The sequence below is a fragment of the Hipposideros armiger genome, unplaced genomic scaffold, assembly GCF_001890085.2.
Source record: "Hipposideros armiger isolate ML-2016 unplaced genomic scaffold, ASM189008v1 scaffold_212, whole genome shotgun sequence".
Classification (NCBI taxonomy): domain Eukaryota; kingdom Metazoa; phylum Chordata; class Mammalia; order Chiroptera; family Hipposideridae; genus Hipposideros; species Hipposideros armiger.
Window position 1 is genome coordinate 2,655,310 of NW_017731562.1, and position 20,224 is coordinate 2,675,533.

Here is a 20,224-nt window from a genome sequence, read left to right on the forward strand (position 1 = left end):
AGCTCTACCCACTTCTCCCCTCCACTCTGGTTCCTGTTTGCCCAGGTGGCAACACGCACAGTCAAGGCCAGGTAGGACTGCTGAGGCTTACTTTGGAACACGTCAAGCAGCATTACTTCTCTGAGAGGGAACACTCCAGGTGGCTTTTGGGAGGAGGTGAGATATAGCTGATGAATGAGTGACTAGATAAATGAATGTCCCCAACTCGTTTAAAAGGTAAGTACTTCAAAAGTTGAAAGTTAAGTATATGCTGTGTAATAGTGGCTATTAGTAATAATTTTAGCATCTAATAGCATCACCTCAATTTGGGAAATAGGGATTTTGTGGGTTTGATTATATTATTATGACAACGAATCATTTGGCATATTATGGAAGTTTTGGTGTCTACATGAGGAAAACAAAGAAATTAGACTCAGGCACATGTTTTTAATTGTTAGAGACTTTCTGTACAATCCTAATTATTTGTAAATCATAAGCCTGTGAAAGAAATCAGATATATTTTCTACTCTACCACTCAGATCTAGAAACCATTCACAACCAGGGAAAACACGTATAAGGTTGACAAGGAAAATCTATCTTCTAAATAGAATATACTGCAAACGAGAGTATTTCATCCTGACTTTAGAAGCCACAAGGATTTATTGAGTACTTAAAAAATTTTAACAACCTGTGAGTAATACACACATTTAAGCTTAGGATATGGTAGGGTAGAGACCAGCTCTTGGTTGGCTGATATTTAGCTTTTTTCTTTTTCAGTGGCAGAGCTGTCTACTGAAAGAAATGAGAAGATTGGATTATATTCTTCAATCTTCTGATCTGGCAAAAGGATACAATATTGACACATGTAGCCTATTTCATATGTGGATGTATTAAAAGAATTAATTATAGAATGTCTTTAAAATATGCTAAAGCCTTCTGATACCAAAATTCCATAAAATAAGGTATTCATATAATTTATGTTTTTTTCATCTTATTTCAAGCATCGGAACATAAAAAAGAAGGGTAAGAAAACCTAAATTAACAGCAAAATCTGTGGAAAAAAATGTATTTTTCCAAGATTCCTACTGAGCTCATCAAAGATGATGAAACTTCATGGATTGCTAAACATCACTCTAATTCATCTTTAGCATCCTCAACGACAACCATAAGAGTATAGGGTCTAGAATATTCCAAAACATGTTCTTCCTCCCCAAAAGAGACTTGAGACTTAATTCTGAATATAAGAATCTAGAGAGAGGGAGGGAAAAAAAAAAAAAGTCTGTGCTATGGGATGGGTTCCCAAGATTTTGATAAAAGTTTCTCAGGGAACATCAATTAATGTTTATAGAACAAGCAATTTAGAAATACTTTTTCCAGGGCTGGAGGGAATGTTTTGTACAATATTTTGCTACTTTTTATACTTATTAAGCTCTCCCACTTTACCACAAGCACAGAAAGGCTTGTTTACTGAGAAGCCAAGAACAAGGTTGTTGTTGGTTTCAACTTCTTTTAATTAACTGAAGATTTGTTAAGAATGAGATACATTTTTTTTTTTTTTAAGTAGAGGGCCTGACAGAGACACTTTTTCCAAGTTGACTGTACTCTTGAAAAATGCTGACCTGGGACAGCGCCAAGGCTGAAGGCCTGCCTTGCCAGAAAATCTGATGTACCCTCCAAGTACACATAATCCTTGAAACTCTAGCACTGAAGATGTAGATCCAGAGCCATGTGAGGTTGAGGTAGGCTAATGAAAGGGACATGACAAGAGGACAGAGCATGGTGGGACCAGGGATGCCTCTTTTCTCAGGCTCCTGAAACCTGTGTTCCCGTCCCCTATGAAGACCTATCGAGGTCTTAATCTGATGTTTCTTGGCAACTTTAATCAACTGAATTGACTGCTATTCACTGTGAGCGAATCCTCTCTTATGTTATGGTGAATTATGTAAGAGGAGGAAGTCATTTCTCTCAGTGAGCACCTCTGCTGTCTTAGTCACCGTAAACCCTCCTGAGCACAAGGACTGGCACATGTACACATTCAGTAAGTAGTTATGAATGAACGCCTTTCCCTAAACACCCTGAACAAGTAATTTAATTAGGGAGAGAGGACATAGATGACCACACATTATACACACACATGCATGTACAGAGATATGCAAACCATATAAATGAGATTTACACATTCTAAAGGGGTTTCAAGAAAGAACAGAAAAAGGGGGATTTGAAAACCAAGTCTTCAGTAGATAAATCTTGAGACTTTTGAATAAGGCAAGGGACATGAGTTAAATTTAAAGGGATAGCTGTGGTTTGCGGTGGAAACAGATACCATAGTGCACATATAGTATTTTTTTCCTCCCAGTAGTCATTTTTACATAATTTATCTCTTTGTCATATTTAATAGGGATGTAAAAGTTTCTAAGCAGGAATCTATGCTTAAATATTTGTATAAAATCTTTGTTAGTTCTGTACCACATTTCAAAGATTTCCCATAACTATTATTTTTCTAATGGTCTGGGTAGTGGTGTTGTTGACTTGTCTAAGGGCAATAATAGGCCTTTTTCGGTTCCCACTTCCAGTAAATTGGAGTAACCATGGAAAATTTCAGCCTGGCATTTTTTTAATACAACACATTTCTTTAGAACATATAAAACAATATTAGCCTTCAAAATATCTTAGCATATCATGAAAATAAAAATTCAACCATAGTCTCTTTTTTATTTGACTGGGATACATATATCATTTCAAGTAGCTGGACATACTAGTATCCTGGAAAATATAGAATATATGACTTTCTAATGACAGCAAAGTAATAAGGAAGACTCAACAGCAAAATTCACATTCGGGTTGCATTAGTAGAGGTAAAGGGTTTTACTTAAATTAAAGAAAAAATTCAAATAAAAGAAAAATGTTTATCCAAGTATTTAAATAAAGACTTCATTAAGCAGAGAAAGGAATTAAATGCAGGTAAAAAAAAGTTCAGTGTTCTAGCTTACTTCAGGTTCCCCTGCAAGAACACTTCATGGGAGGCATGACATGAATTAACAGCAATATAAATGTGATTTTGACTCCCAACTTATTTATTTTGGACTTTCTTGATAAATATACTATTTAATTCTACTACAAGAAAGAAAAAAAAATCATTGTTATTGCCAAACTATTAATGAAAGAATCTCAAAGAACCCAGAATGATAAAATTAATGGTAAACATATAGATCATTTCACAGCTTATCATGGATAATTCAAAGACTCATATAGTGATTTGGGACTTTAGAGATAATCTTTATTCTGTTCCACATATTTGTTCACATGTCAGGAAAATAATAATTTCAAGGTAGGCGGTAAAAATCAGGTTATTTTTCACAAAAATAAGATCTTGAGCCTCTTGCAATAAAGTAGCAATGACCGCCACTGTGCTTGTGTTTTCCTTTTGTGGAGCAATTGCAAAAACACAACAGGACTGACAAAGACTTTTGAAATATAAAATAGGCATGAAAAACACATGCCAGTCTGTAGAGAAACTGACAGGTGACTGTGGTCTCAAGACAGCTCTTGATTATTGCTGTAGCCCTGGAGAGTCCAACAAATACATCTATGCATGTACACAATATGTGGCTGTTAAAAAGGAAGTGATCTACTTATCATCACATACAATAGATACATTGCATATATGTCTTAGTCGGCTTGGGCTGCCATAACAAAATACCATAGACTGGGTGGCTTACAGAACAGAAATTCATTTTATCATAGTTCTGAAGGCTGGAAGTCCAAGATCAGGGTGCCAGCAAGGTCAGGTTCTGGTGAGCATTCTCTTCTTGGTTTGCAAATAGATGCCTTCTCACCATGTTCTCATGTGGTGGGATGAGGGAGAACTCTCTGGGGTCTCTTCTTATAAGGGCGCTAATCCCATTATGAGGACCCCACCCTCATGGCATGTCTAACCCTAATTATCCCTCAAAGGCCCCATCTCTAAAGACCTTCATTTGGGTGTTCAACATATGAATTTGGAGAGGAGGATGCAAACATTCAGTCCATTACAGCATGTGTGTACATGTTTCTTCTACTACACATATTATATTAAAACAATACCGGTAAATATGCAATTTATTTCAATTCTGAAGAAGTATCATCTTAAGGAGAATTTAACATGAAGTATTATCCTAGCTGTTAAACACCAAGTATTATCCCAGTTGAATCAAGATAAAAATTGGATCCACAGTAAAGGAGATGGTAGATTCTAATTCTAATTGGAGAAACAATTGCATATATTTCAGAAGCCACCAAAATATTATGTACAAGTAAAGGACAACCATGGAACATTTGGCAAATTTAAAGTACAGTGAATAACAAAATAATGAAAACAGTGCTACGAGCATACAAAAAAACCTCTTTCTTAAAACCTATAATGTTCACTAACTATTTTCACTTTGCCTATACTTTTTGGTTTTTATTATCTTGCTTTTCTAGTCTATTTAATCTAATTCTTATAAGTTTCTTGGGCCCTGAGGTAATTTTGGTTTATTTATTTTGTTTATCTTCTTTCCCAAACCCAGAACTCTTTAGTGCATATACTCCATATTTTCAATAAAATTCAATAACTAATGACTTTATTTTTTAACTAAAAACTTTTAAGACTAGGGCTTAGGACAAGGAATGTAGTAAATACTCGCAGCAAAGTTTCCACATCATCTATACAAGAGAAAGCCGGAACTATACCTGGGGAGAAGTTTGTAACTAATTGTTACCTTTAGATTAGGAAAGGACAGTTCTCAGGAAAATAGAAGTAAAAGTAAACACCTGTGCCTTTTAACCTCATGTTTAGAAGGAGCTCAGAAATGCTGGTGTTCCCTTTGCTGGATGGGAGAGCACGGACATTCAAAACCAAGGAACGGGGCCCCTTCCTCTGTCATTTTCTCCCTTCCTCTCTTTCTTCTTTCAGCAAAGTGTTACTGAGCACCTGTGCCAGACACCAAGCCAATAAAGAGAAATGAAATATGCTCCTGTCCTCAAGGATCTGACATTCCAGTGAGGAAGATCATCAGGTAATTAGACTATGGTGTGACAAGTACAATAACGGAGGTAATCTGGGGGTACGTTGAAAATACAGAGAATGGACCCTTAATCCAGACCTGAGGAGTCACAGAAGACTTCCTGTGAGGGAGGCGACATGAAGTTGAGCCCTGAACAACAAATAATTGAAGGTAGGGTGGCAGGGTTAGAAGTGAGCTTTAGTGGGTAGCCAGGCAGAGAAGCCTATTAAGCTTTAGATATAAAGGTCGAGATCTTTAAAAATACATGTTTTTTGTTTGCACCGTCTTTTACTTGTAAGTGGCTCAAAACAGTCTCTCCGTAAAGCACAACTGCTGACGTGCAGAGTTAGCATCATCATTTTCTAGGTATGCATCCTTGACTTTTAGCCCATCATAAATTATCAGTGATTCAAGCTCTACCTTTCCTAGCACAGCTCTTCATAATTCTGCTTGGTCAATGTCTCCAATTATTTGCTTAATCTTCACATATAAACATTGACACAGAGATTATGTCAGTTGTGGAGCATAAGGCAAGACAGACACTAAAATGCACGCTCTGAGGCATATCTCTTCATTGCATACAATTTAGTATAGTACAGGCATCTATTCTGTTTGGGAATATGACAGAATCCCATTTCAATTTTGCTATGTTTCTGATGTAACATTATCATACTCCACTATGAAAGCAAGAGAAAGCCATCTCTCTCTCTCTCTCTCTCTCTCTCTCTCTCTCTCTCTATATATATATATATATATATATATATATATATATATATATACACACACACATTTAAATCTGAAAAAAAATAGTAAAACTTCAAACTTCTAAAACTTTCATCTATGGTCTTAGACTATAGTGTTTTTATTCTATTGATAATAATTATGAGTTAAAATATATTTCTTATGTTTACTAATATTATCCTGATTAAAAATAAAGTGATTAAAGTAACATTCATCTTTGTTTTCAAAAAAGAAGTGGACTACTGAGTAAAATATACTTTTAAAATTTGCTAGCAAAAAATTATAACTGTTTTAAAAATATATTCTGTTTCATGGATATTGTTTGTAAAAAGGTTCATTTCAAGTATTCAAAAAATCCTTTCCTCTTTCTACTTATTGATTCTTCTGAAAATTCTCTACCATGTTTCCAGAAAAGAGCACAAAAGATTTTTGATTGAGATTTGTTCACCATGAATGAGGTGGGAGGTGACATGGCCCCAAACGGCCTAGGACAGAGAAGAGCCAGAATGTGAGTTTCAAAGCTAGAAGATTCTAATTCAAGTCTCAATTCTTCCTTTACTAACTCTTTTCTTCCTCTAGGCAACAGGAAGAATGATCATGGTCTACTAAAATGTTCTAAAGTCTGAGTCTTTTGAAGAATGTAAAACATCATAAGTATACAATAATCTAGTGTAATTATTAGTAGTGATATAGTAATGTTTTTTGAGGAAAATGTTGACAATGGCTTTCATGAAATTACCTTAGGAAATCTATTGGGTGAGTTGGACATGAGAATGCAAAAGGCTATAGGAATAGGATTTCAGTAATTAAACTGTGGTTCAGTGAAAAAAATCACAGGTTACCCTCCAACAATCCTATAAATTCGTTTATTTATAAGATTGTAGAGGGTCCTGCTTGCAATGACCTAATTTTTACCACACTACCAAAAGGGCTGTCTGTGCAAAAAATGCCTTGTCTATAATAAAGTGATTTTTTTTCATGAAGTTCTTTGCTATATTCTTCACCTTAACCACAAAGTATTTTCATTTGAAACTTACAAGTTTCTTCCAAGAAGGAAAATAAAAAGAGCTTCTATTAATAAAACTATTCTTTGGATATTCTCATATATATCATAAGGTTAATTGCTGTGTATAGCACAGAAACAAATAAAAAGGCAAGTTAGTGCATCTGTAAACCCACCTTATAAGTCATTATGAAACTGTGTTTTTATCTTAAAAAAAAAAAAGAACCTTTATGAAAATATTCTTTCCAGTTTTGTCTTATAGACCTTAAGAACACAGAGGTATACATAAGGCACTTGGATAATTGAAAAAAATGACTTAGCGAATAGTGCTAATCAGATGATCACAACTGTAGAAAGACAGCTGTGATTGAGTTCCCATTAGGTATATACATAATATACTTCTAGAAGCGGGCTGGAAGGATGCAGACCAGCTGCTTAAGGGTCTTTTCCTCCAGCAAAGGGAGTAAGTGTGTTTGCAGAGGCGGGGAATGGTGAGTTTCACATTTTACTTTGAATGCAAATGTTTTATTTGAATCTTTGAAATAAGTATCTACGTATGTGTTAAAAAAAAAATACGGAGAGGTGAACCGCAGTAGGAGCCATTTATACTGATCCACACCGTCAATGCTGCTTCCTGACTACGACTGTACCTGTGCAGTAGCTACAAATGCTGTCTTCCAAATGCACATGAAGCAAAATACAAACACCTAGTGCATGTTTTAAGAAGTCCATAATTTAATTAAGTGATGTTTGGAATGTATCATCTGTGTTTCAATAGAGGCATGCTTGAGTTCAAGCTCCCTGACATGGCCACTGGTCTTTGGGGCAGTCACTTCCTGATGGATTAATGTGACCAGGCGTGACTTATCTTACTGAGCCATTCCACTACACTAGAAACGATGCTCACCTGTTTATGCCTTTAACAACAAACAAACAAACAACCTGTGTGACTTGTCTCTGAAAATCCCCAAGAAGACAAAGACATTTACCTGTTTCCTTGGTAAGTCAAGGCCAGCACTCCTTAGTTGGCTGACCCCCTAACTTCTGATTACCTTACCATGCTAAGCCACCAAGAGGACTGTCAGCAGATTTTATTTACAGCCCTCGAGGAAGAATCTTCTGGCTTTTCTCACTTCATACAGAAAGTAAATTTGCAAAAGGAAACATTTGGCTGTACTTCAGGTGCTCACTGTCTGGTGGTGTTGATAATGCAATTCTTTTTTCTTGATCATGGCAGCTGCTAAAACTCTATATCATTTATGTAGACCATTGTGCTCCAAATACCATGTACTTACTGACCTACCAGGCATAATTCATGCAATCACCTGAACTGTTTAACCTTTTCTCTTACTATAAGGTTAGAATCTGACTATGAAGTGATTTTACACTGGATTCTATTGCTGAAAGATGTCGTGCTCCACTTGGTACCGCTACAGAATGTTTTTCATTCAGATAAAACGTCAGCTGACCTGAGTGAAGAACACTGGTAATGATAGGTAATTCGTTAATATTTTTCATAGGTTTTAAAGTGAATGTCAGAGTATCATGTCGACAACTAATATGTACGCGTAAATTTATAATGAGTTTTTTCTACTTACTAACAGAGTCAGGTTCATATAATGCACAATAGCCTGCAAATAAAAATTCTGTTTGTGTAAGAGTCTTTACCTAAACTATCTCCCAAATAAAAATGTACCCAGAGAGATAAACCATATACTTTTTTATATATATACAGTAGTAGGGAAAAATCAATGTGGCTTATATCTCTAAATTGTGTACTTGAGCATGGGAACAGCGTCCCAGAAATGATATGAGTTGCTTGAGCCACTGAAAAGTCTACCAAAATTGCCCATAGCAACAGGTGAAAAGTCACCTGTGGAAACACTTGTAAAATAAATATGCTGGTTATTGTCTGGACTAACTGCCATGGGTGAAGCATTATCTTCCGTAATACAGCTGAGCAGTGTAAGAAATATATGGCCTAAAATTATACACTTAGGAAACAGGCTACATAGATTGGTTATTCACAAAAGAGATTGAGGAGGACACAAATAAAATAAAAATGCGTGTACTCACTGTGTTAAAATTTGGAAAGAGTCCCACAGCAGAACTACTGTCCACTGGAAAAGACATAAATGGTTTGATATCCAGCGAAGGCTGCATCATCAGGGTAGGTGTGCGCACAAGAGCAGGAAGGGCGGGAGTGTGGCATGTACTGCCTGCCAAGAACAAAACAAAAATAAATTCAATCTTTTCGCTCACATTCATCTCCCTCCCCAACCTACAGTGCCAAAGCCAGACTGCTGAGCTGCAACCTGCAAGCAAAAGAGTTACTTTAGAAGGAAGCAAATGGCACAGGAGGAGAAAATACAGTTTAAAAGGGTCTCCTTGTTCATTGTCTAAGACAGCGATGTGCAGTGCTTCCCCACGGCAATGGCCAAGGTTGGTCCGTCTCGGCTGAGACACACAGCATAGCACACAGGTCCTAGGTCTCTGACTAGCCAAAAATCGAGGACAGCAGGGGAGGAGCCTCTTGAAGCCTGATGGGTCTTTACTATTCAGTTTTTGGATGGCTAGTAGGCACATTTTAGGCAAATCAGAGATAATTACAGGGTTTTTACAAGGGAAAGGAACCTTGGACTCTTACAGTTACTGCCTGCTTCCAAGAGGGTTAGGATGCAATTTGTTCTCTATAAAAACAAACTGAAAGTTGCCCTTTGTGGAAAATAGGTAGTTTAGACCTTGGAGAGTTACAGAATCTAAAAGAGGTTATTGTGACCTGGGTGGGGGCAGGGTATTGGGGGACAGGGAGGAGTTGGAACGGGAACTCAAATTTTTATCTTCAACTTTTACATCTAATGAGCCTTGTATTATTTTAGCAACTATCCCTTTTAACAATTATATTAGCTGTCATCTCTGTAGACACCTGGTTTAGCCCACGTATAGGAGATTTAAAGCACTCCTGTGCCGTAACAATGATTCTTCTTTAGCCTGGAGCCTCCACAGACTGCAGATAGGTAATTGCTGGTGCAGGTGGCTCCCTGAGAGACAGGCTCTGGTGTGAATTTTTTTTTTAATATAACAGCTTTATTGAGATATAATTCACATACCAGACAGTTCACCCGCTTAAAGGGTACAAGTCAATGGTTTTTAGCATATTCACAAAGTTGTGCAACCATTACAATTTTAGAACATTTTCACAATCCCTAAAAGAAACTCCATACCCATTAGCAGTTACGCCCCATTTTCTCCCAACATCCTCAGTTCTTGGCAACCATTAATCTACTTTCTGTCTCTATAGAGTTGTCTATTCTGGGTGTTTGATTTACGTGAAATCACACAATATGAGGTCTTTTGTGACTGCCTCTTTTCACTTGGCATAATGTTTTCAAAGTTCATCCGTGTAGTCACATGTAACAGAATTTCAATCGTTTTTAGGGCTGGCTAATATTTCATTGTATATGGACTACCTCTGGCTTATTCATTCATCAGTTGATGGACATTGGGGTTGTTTGCACTTTTTGGCTAACATGAATAATGCTGTTATGAACATTTGTTTCTAAGTTTTTTTGTGGACATATGATCTTAGTTCTCTTAGGTATATACTTAAGAGTAGAATTGGAGATCGTGAGGTCATGTGGTAATAATGACGTAGGATATTTCTTGTGCCGGGGTTGTGGTCTCGTGAAGTCGAAGAATGGAGACATGGACCAGAGAGGTAGAGTTTGTAGCAGAGGATAGTTTTATTAAAGCAAGAGAAAGGTTACAGCTCCCGAGCAGGAGGGGATACCTGGAACTGGGATGCCCACTAGCTAGGGCAAAAGGCTTGAGTTTTATACTTTTCTTTCTGCCTGGGAGGGGGAATGCTGGAATGCTGGTGCCTGTCATTAAGGTGTTTATCAGATTTGTTCTGTTGCTTAGCCTTGGAAATGCTTTTCGTAATGTCCTTCTAAATGGCTTTGTTGCTCTGCGGTATGATTGATGTCTCTGTTCCAGTATGAGGGGAGTTATCTTATAATTTTAAAAGAAATGGCTAGTGTAAGGAATGGCCAGTTTTATTATCTTTGCTCAGTCTACCAGGGAATTCCTGACTTCCTGACGTTATACTAACTAACCTGTCTTAATAACCTGGTTTAACCTTTTGAGAATATCCAGGCTGTTTTTCAAAACAGCAGAACTGGGGTGTCAGGTGGTCACATGTCTTGCTAGGGAGACCGCATCATGGATGGGGAAGAGGCTTGGTCACTGCACTGCACACCTGAAGCTGATGTTGTAAAAAATTGTATGTCAACTATAAGTGAATATATATATATGGACACGGGATGTGGAGTATAGCGTGGGAGTGGAGTCAAGGGAATTGTAATAGATATGTATGATGTTGGGGGGAAATGGGGCGGCGGATTGGGCAAGGGTGGTGGTCACTTCGAGGGGTAAAAAGTATAACTATTGCACTGTGTTGTACAGCTGAAACTAATTCTAAAAAATGTGTATTTCATAATAAAAAATAATTAAAAGAAAAAAAAAGAAAACCTGCAGAACTACCGTATTTCCCCATGTATAAGACGTTCCCATGTATAAGATGCACCTTAATTTTGGGGCCTGAAATTTGAAAAAAAATGTACTACATAAAATTATTGAACTCAAGTTTTATTCATCATAAAATTCATACAACTCCTCATCACTGTCAAAACTCCCAGCCATTAGCTTGTCCTCATCTGTGTCTGATGACAAATCACTGTCTTCATATATTGCCTTATCCTCAGTTCCATCTATGGCATTTGAAATCTACAACCACTGTGTAAGACGTACCCAGTTTTTAGACCCCACATTTTTCAAAAAAGGGTGCGTCTTATACATGGGGAAATACGATACTTCACATTATCACCAGCAGTGTATGAGGTTTCCAATTTCTCCTGGCACGCCTATATCGGGTTACAAATACTGATATGCCTATAATCCCTTCTGCCTTTAAGAACAGCATGGGAAAATGAACACTATGGAAAAATGCTCCAACTATTAAAATTTCCACCAATATTCTTATATAGTGTCCCAGAATAATTAAAATTCCTGTTTCAATGACTTTTTTTGATGCTGAATTTCTTTAATAAACTCTGAATTATATTTCAAATTATTCCAGAACATTATTGGCAATGGTGTTTAATAGACTGTCATACCTCATTTACATTGATCCTAAAAACAGAAAAAAGAGAAAGACATTTGAAGCATTTATCTGTAATGACAGTCTTCAGGTCAACCCCATCCTTTAGAGAATACAGAGTAGGACTCAGCAAAAAGAGAATCAGTCAAAAGTATAGATTAAACAGTAATGGTTGTTTTTCTGATGCCAAAGTAAACGCTCTGATCTCAGCCTGGCATTCACATAAGCACCTTGTATTTAATTATGCATTATTTTTTAATTAGTTATTATATTCATTGCTAACTTTAGAGCTTGTAGATCCAAGATGATGTATTATATCAATATATCAAATGTTTCAAAGACACTTACTAAAATATTTGTTTTAAAAGCTTTGCTTTAAAATCTTAGCTAAATTGAAAAAGCAGATATTTCTTACGTTAGATCAACAGACTTTTACAATTTACAATTACTATAATTGTTAGAAGTCTAAAGTATAAAAAGTTTACAGAATTATTCTATTTAAAGCTGCCTGATGAACAAATGTATAATTATTTTGCCACCTTGGGTCTTCCCCCCAAAGCAAATTCTTTCTCTAAGCCCACAATGGTGGCTCTGATACCACTTTGTAATACATGGCCCCCCAGGGCCTGGCAAGACTCACTTTGTACTAACAAACTAAAATCAAATAGAATGAAACAAGGAACTTGACAAACAGATTGCTCCATCAACAAAGGTCAGAATGCACAATGATCCCCCTTACCCAATCAAATCTCTATGCTAATAACCACAAGGCTTGAGAGCAACTAAGCTACCACCATTCATTAACATAAAAAACTTAGCAGCTGTTTACCATTTCATTAGCATTTTAATGACAGACAATTTGCCATGTTAAACACAGATTGTTTTAAAGTACTTCTGAATAAATATAAACTATGCTTTCATCAATTCCCTCACCTCAACCTTGCAGTTTTCACTTTTAAAGCCTGCTTTCTAATATTGCCTCACCAAGGCTGATTGCTTCAAAGGAAGTTTTTGCAAATGGGAAATGAATGATGATAAAGTGCATTTTTTTTTTTTTGCACAGGTTAGTTCCTGCTTTGATCTCTCTGTTACCTTATTCCAGATTTTGCTGCTGCAGCTACTGCTGGGAAGCATTTCTCTTCACCTGGGGATGCCGGAAAGTCATTGGGAGATACTAGCAGAAATTTGGCCCAAATGCATAGCCCCCTGCAAGGAAATGCTTACTTCTCTGAAACTCAAGGAACAATAAGGAAAAGACAAAGGTTGAAAATATAATGAACAGGTGTTTCAACACAAAGGGTGGCATAATGTACCCATTTACAATGTTGCTATTCTTATGGAACAGGGCCAACCTTTGTCTTTTGAACTAGTATTTGGTAATACTATGTAAAACACCTCCAAGATGTAGTTATGTTTCAAAGCATATGATATAATCGTGTGTGTGTGTGTGTATTTATATGTGTGTGTATTTATGTGTGTGTGTGTATATCATAATGAATAAAGTCATAATAGGGCTCCACTTTATTTGATAATAAGGCTTTTTATATTACTTAATGTATATCTATTTGTCAAGCTCCCAGTATGAAAATTAAATATACACATACAAGCATGTATACCTCAAAGATCTACCAGCCGCCATTCTCATTGTGGAAATGACATGTCCACATAATTTCCCATAAGAATGTAATTAACCCTCTCCCATAAATTTTATTTTGATGGTAAAATCCATCAAAATCCAGTTGTATTCATCTATAGCTATGAAACCAATAATACGTGAAAGACAACACAACACGATGATCATAAAGAAAACTATTATTTCAGCCAACTGCCTTTGTAACATAATAGGTGCCTTATTATTTTAGTTGATTATGTCATAATCCATCGCAATAAAACCTCATTTGAGGGCCAGGTGACACTTGCCTTAGTCTTTGACCTTTAGGTTATAGCTTTGAGGCTCCCTAATGGCCCTTCTTTATGTACTGTAACACAAACAAACAAAAGACTTCATTTTTAGAAAGGAGGGTGTGCTAAAAGCACAGAAAGTCTGCTTGGAGAAGCATTCACAGAAGGAGATCAAATCTGTATACATTCTATCCCCTGGAAGAATAGTTTCTTCTTATGCTATATTATGTAAATCTACTTTAGCGAGTACTGAACAAAAAAAACAACAACGTGTTATAAAAATCTATTAGGCAGAGACCATGTCAATTATAGAACTCCCAAAGATTTGTTTAAAGAAATTAAATGAGTGGCATTTCAGATTTTCTATCAAACTCAGTTTTCTCTTATTGCTTCCCTAGCTTTGTTACATGTTATACTGAGGAACTTTCTCTCTTACCAAGACAATCATGAACCAGCATCTCCTCCACTCCTTCTCTTATCATTTCCATTCTTTTATCAGTCTGCCATGTGAGGAAAACAAATTACCATCAAACATGTCCAGTAGGAGGGGCTTGTGCATAGGGGATATGACTGATAAAGAGGTTTACTTATACAATAATAAGAGAAATAACACTTTTATAGTGCATACTGTGTGCCAGACACATTGTATATGGTTACATATGTACTACCCTAAGCATGTTACATGAGTGTACATATGTATGCACACATATAAGTACATACACATATTTATATATCTCCATATATACTCATTATATAGATTAAATCAGTATATATCCATATATACTCTCAAGCTATTAAACAAAGGCACTATTACTAGCACCATTTTACAGGAGAAAACCTGAGGCACGAAGTGGTTAAGCCTAACTTCATATAGCTTGTACGTGGAAGAGCGAGGATTCAAACTTAGGCAATTTGACTACCGAATGCTGTTCTTTACTACGATGCTATAGTCACCCTGTTGCACCCCTGAAAACACTTCAGTTATATCGACATATCCTCCAGCTGTAGACAGGAACGTTTTTACCATCAAACTAAGAAATTTAAAAATGCATCTCTTTTGAAGCTTGGAATTAGTTGAAACTTAATATAGTATCTGATGTTAAAATAACTAAAATATATAAATTTTTTTAATGCTCTCTGAGATATGCTCCTAGAATATAGTTACCTCAAATAATCTCCAAATAATAGAATTATTTAATTCAATAAATACTTATGGGCCAGTGCTAACAGCTACAGGGATTACAAACTGAGTCAGAGAGAATGTATTTTACTTACTAAGAGGCAATAAAATAATAGCAACTACTACCATCTAATGAGAGTTTACTCTATGCCAGGTACTGTGCTAAGTGACTTGTATTCCTTATTGAATTAAATTATAATACAACTCTATGAGGTTTATGTTATTCTCCCCATTTCATAGATGAGAAGAGTGAGGCTTAGAGAGATTAAGATTACTCAGTATATAGTAGGGCCTAGATTCACACTCCTGTTCATCTGATTCTAAATTATGCTACCATTCCATAAAGTAGGTTATATATACAGTTGTTATGTGAAAAAGATTCTGTTATCAAATACATATAGAAAATACTGGCTTCAACAAAGTGTAACATGGCTCTTCTCTGTAAAACATCTTTGAGCTTTTAATATACTAATGGACACTGTGGAAGTCTAGGCTTATATCATTTCTATCCTCAATGTCTTGTTTGTGAATCAATCCCTTTTTTATTTTCACAGAGCTTCTTGGATAACCATGACGCTATTGCATGTCCTTTAGGTAACGCTGCTCCACACACATCAAAAGCACCAATTCAGGAGAAAGCTGATGCCTTCCAGGGCCACCCTTTCTTGTTGATTGACCTTGGACAAGTGATTTTACTCTCTATACCTCTATTTTCCTTTCCATAAACTGGGGCACATAAGAGTGCCTACATCATAGGACTATAGGAGAACTAATTAAGATTGTTCTATCAAAGAGCTTAATCCTGTGCCTGACATATAGCAAGTGTTCATCAAGCTTCAATTACTGTAGATATGAACTATTCATACTCCTCTTACACTATGCCATATCCCCAGAGAACATACATAGTTAAATCCATGATGTTTATAAAAGGCAGGATGTGTCAGGGATTATATATTATTAACAAAATGTTAAGGATGTTCAAAGGAGAAAGAAATTACATCTGATTAGGAGTTGGGTTCATACATGTTTTCATAGATGAGCTATCTCGTAAGGTAAGATGAGGAATAGTATTTTGAGAAGTGGGTATGGGAGAATGGTTGAGGAAAGTGCATAAGCAAAAAGCATAGAAAAATGGAATGTATTAAAGTTAAAAACTTTTTTAGACACTCAAGATATTCTTAGTGTTTTGAGATTAGAGGGTAAAACAATAAAGACAGAAGCAGAACATCTTTGTGACCTTGGAGTAAGCAAAAATTCCTGAAATGGGACACAAAAGATGCTAATCATAAAAGAAAAAAAAGAGACATACTCTATTAATAAGAATGTATGCCGGTTGCCTGATGGGAGGAGGGTTGGCGGGGGGTGGGTGGTGGCGCGCTGGCTGAAAAGTTGAAGGGATTAAGAAGTACAAATTGGCAGTTACAAAATAGTCATGGGGATGTAAAGTATGGCATAGGTAATATAGTTAATAATATTGTAATAACTATTACATGTATAGAGCCAGGTAGGTACTAGACTTATTGGGGTGATCACTTTGTAAGTTATATAAATGTCTAACCACTATGCTGTACAACTGAAACTAATATAGTATCGTTGCATGTCAACAATAATTGAAAAAAATAAAAAAGAATAAGAATGTAAGAATAAAATATTATCAAGGGAACAAAAGGTCATCCACAGAGTGGGAGATGATATTCACTACATACACACACACACACACACACACACACACACACACACACACACACCTTTAATGTAGAATAAAGAACTCCTGGAAATCAATAAGAAAAAGATAATGTAATAGGACAATTAGGCAAAAGACTTGAATGTGTGTTTCACAAAAGTAGGTACTAAAATGGCCTGTAAACATGTTTAACTTCATTAGTCATTGGGAATATGCAAATTAAAACTACAATGAGATGGCATTACATAGAGAATGGTTACAATGAAGAAAGACAGAGATTATTAAGTGTTGACAAGGGTGTGGAACAACTAGAACTCTTATCTGAAGTGTAAATTGCTACAGCTACTTTGTAAAACTGGTAACATCTACTAAAATTGAATATATACATAAGCTATGACTCAGCAATTTCACTTCTAGGTATATACCTAACAGAAATGTACTAGAATGTTCCTAGAAATACTATTTATAAGTTACCCCAAACTGAAAATTAGCCAATTAACCCATTAACAGTAGAAAGAATAATTTTAGTATCTTCACACAATAAAACATTCATATAATGATTCGAATACAGCAATGAGAACAAATGATATATAAGTACATGCAACAACAAATGAACCTTGCAAACATAAATGATGAGAAAAAGAACTAAAATAAAGGAGCATATCAACATGCTGGGTGATAGATACCATTTATAAAAATCAGGCAAAATGAATCTATGCTGTTTTAGGATTATGGCTATCTTTGCAGGAAGCGTGGGATGGAGCTGGGTTGGAGTGACTGTAAGGGACCATGAGAGGGTCTTCTAGGGGGCTGGAAATGTGCCTGCTGCACAGGTATGTACATTTGTGTACATTCACCCAACTGTATCCTGATGATATGTGCACTTTTGTGTATGTTATACCTTAATAGAAATTTCTAAAAAGTAATGTATTCAATGCTATTATATGAATTTTAGTAAACTCGTTTGACAAACATAGGCAAATTCCCCAATAAGAAGAACATCTTCAAATACTGTCAAGTTTATATATATTTTTAGGATGAATATGATGTTCTTTGAGTTCTTTTTTCCACTGCCAGCTTGATTTTACTCAAAATGATTTGCCAGAAAATAAAAGTTTTCTTTAATGCTGACGCTTCCTTGCTGAATTTCAGAAGTGGATACAGGAGACTGATATAGAATTCAGTGATGCCACCGAGAAAAATGTGTATCTAGGACTTTGAATCTATAAAATCTGAGCAATTGGCCGTTCTGCACCCGAATCTCCCTTGGGGCAGGCCAGGGTTCCCTCCCAAGTGCTGTAACGGCAGCATCCTGGCAGAGTGCTGCATTTAAAAATAAATCCTTCTGAGCACCACACTGAAGTTTATAAGCAAAAATGAAGTGCTGCATGAAAAAACAGCAGGCAAGCCATATCATGATAGATTTTAAGTCACAATGTCCTTTGGGTTTAGTAGTAATATGCCAGCTTTTACACAAAACAGTGAATCTTTCACTAAGATGCAATGGATAGCTTTTTAGAAGTGTGGCAATAGAAAACATACAGCCAAGGGGTGATTCATTTCTATCTGAATATCTTGTCCATGCACTGAGTTTCTTATATTTAAATCTGGAAAAAAATGATTCCAATTTATTTGCTATATAGTACAAAATATAGTTTGAATAAAACTGTGACATACTTCATCAGTTGCAATCCTTTTTTTAAAGCTGCTTTGAAGAATCTGCGACTTTCAGAATTTCAGTAAAGAAGATCATTGGTTTAAAAACAACAACAACAACAACAAGAAAAAAAAAAACAGCCACCAGATCTAATTGTCTTCTTTTAAGCTGAATTTGAAACATTTTTTCTTTGTTATAGTTTTTCCACTTGTAACCCATAGTGCTAAGCATGACCATGTGGGAAAGGAAACTCAAAGAAGAGAAAACAGGGTTCTGACAAATGCTTTGTCAAGTTTTTTGAAATAGTTTTTAATACACCTGACTTATCAAAAGGGAATGTCATGTGCTTAGTTCCTAAATTACTAAGTCTTTAGAGAAGCCAAAATTATATCCAGACAGGGCTTTACTAAAAATGTCTGAGGTCGCAAATAGATGGGGAGGTCACAGTAGCCTGACGAAATTTTCTGGCAAAAAACCCCAGGAAGATGGTCCCTGAGCTACATTTGCCCAGTGACTCCTGTCTGTGGCATCAAGAGGCCTTCTTGGGGTTTGCAGCTTCTTTCTGTCACAGAGGAGCTATGTGCTCTTCCCTTACAGCATGCCAGGGACCTCATGGCAGCCTAGAACTATGACTTATTTTAGAAACCTTCCTAAAAATACAGACTTTCCTAGAAAAAAACAACAACTATGTTTCTCAAACCACTGAATAATATTCACAGAGGAACTATATTTCATAAAATGTTAGAGGTTAACATAATTTAGAAATTTACCTTTCATTTTATATGAGAAAACTGCAATTGGGAGAACTTAATGATGCATGGTGTCTGTCTGAGGGGAGAATTGAACCCAGAGCTCCTTGTCCAGGGACACTGGGGATATTTAAGTCTTCATGATCAAAGATGTGCAAGAATCATACAGGATGGTCATTATCGTCTTTAAAAATTTAAGTAGATTAGTATTTCATTTTCTTTTTATATTTTGACTGGAATTTAGGGGCATTTCTTTTTGAATGAGATTTTAATTTTAATGGTTTATTACTATGACTAATGAAAGAAAGAAATAAAATGAAAGAGAAAAGCCTGAGCGGCCCAGAGCCAATGTTTCTTTCCATATTAAACAGAAGATGAATTCCAAAACCTCATTTTAAATAATTCTTCTAATATTCCCAATGGGAAAAACAGAGAACAAACCCCATTCAAACTATGCTTTTAACCATACTGTGTGGCTCAATCTTGCTAATTCAAGTAGCCTGATAGTAGGAGGCATACTAGCATTTCTGTTGGTGGTTTTTATACTATCAGCACTGCTATCTGGAAAAGACACATTTCCCAAGCAATGGCAACTGACCTTGCATTGGAGCGGATCAAAGCAGCAGGGCCACTGAGGCCTCTGGCTGTCTTGTGGCCTCTCCTCAGCAGCTCACACAGAGTGGGGGGCTGTAAGAGCTGTACATAGCGACTCAGGAGGTCCACACACCCAACTGTTGCTCTAAATTCTAGCTCCAGGACATAAAATGTTTTCCCTCTTGGTTTTAGAGAATTTCAGTCCTTGCATTAGTGTCTAGGTAGGATATTTGCATTTAAGAATCAAAAGAAAAAAAAAAGAAGCAGTGGTTTACTTAATGTTCCTGTTAAAAAGGTATTTCCACCAATCGCCCCCTCCCACACACACACACTCCCGCATCCCCTCTGCAGAAGCTTGCTCAATTTAAAGAAACAAAGTTAATATTTGCTATACCAGTGCTCTCAACTTTCACCTTGGAAGAGAAAAATGATTTCCCTAGCTTAAATATTAACCAAACATTTCTAAGCTATTCAAAGCTGTTGCCCATGTTAAAAAGAAAAAATAGTAATGAACAGTGTAAGTTGGGAATAAATAGAAACAGTAAAAACTGTG

The 20,224-nt window shown here is 36.2% G+C and overlaps 1 protein-coding gene across 1 annotated transcript in view; it reads right to left on the bottom strand.

Annotated features, from left to right (window-relative positions):
• Nucleotides 1–19,696, bottom strand: part of ZNF385B (zinc finger protein 385B) — a 95,441-nt gene extending 75,745 nt beyond the window's left edge. The window contains exons 1-2 of the mRNA XM_019654017.1: nucleotides 19,676–19,696; nucleotides 8,824–8,966 (exon numbers count right to left, since the gene is read on the bottom strand). Of these exons, the coding sequence (XP_019509562.1) occupies nucleotides 8,824–8,966; nucleotides 19,676–19,682 (150 nt within the window). The 5' untranslated portion in view covers nucleotides 19,683–19,696. The remainder of the gene's footprint in view (nucleotides 1–8,823; nucleotides 8,967–19,675) is intronic.
• Nucleotides 19,697–20,224: the final 528 nt, after the last annotated feature.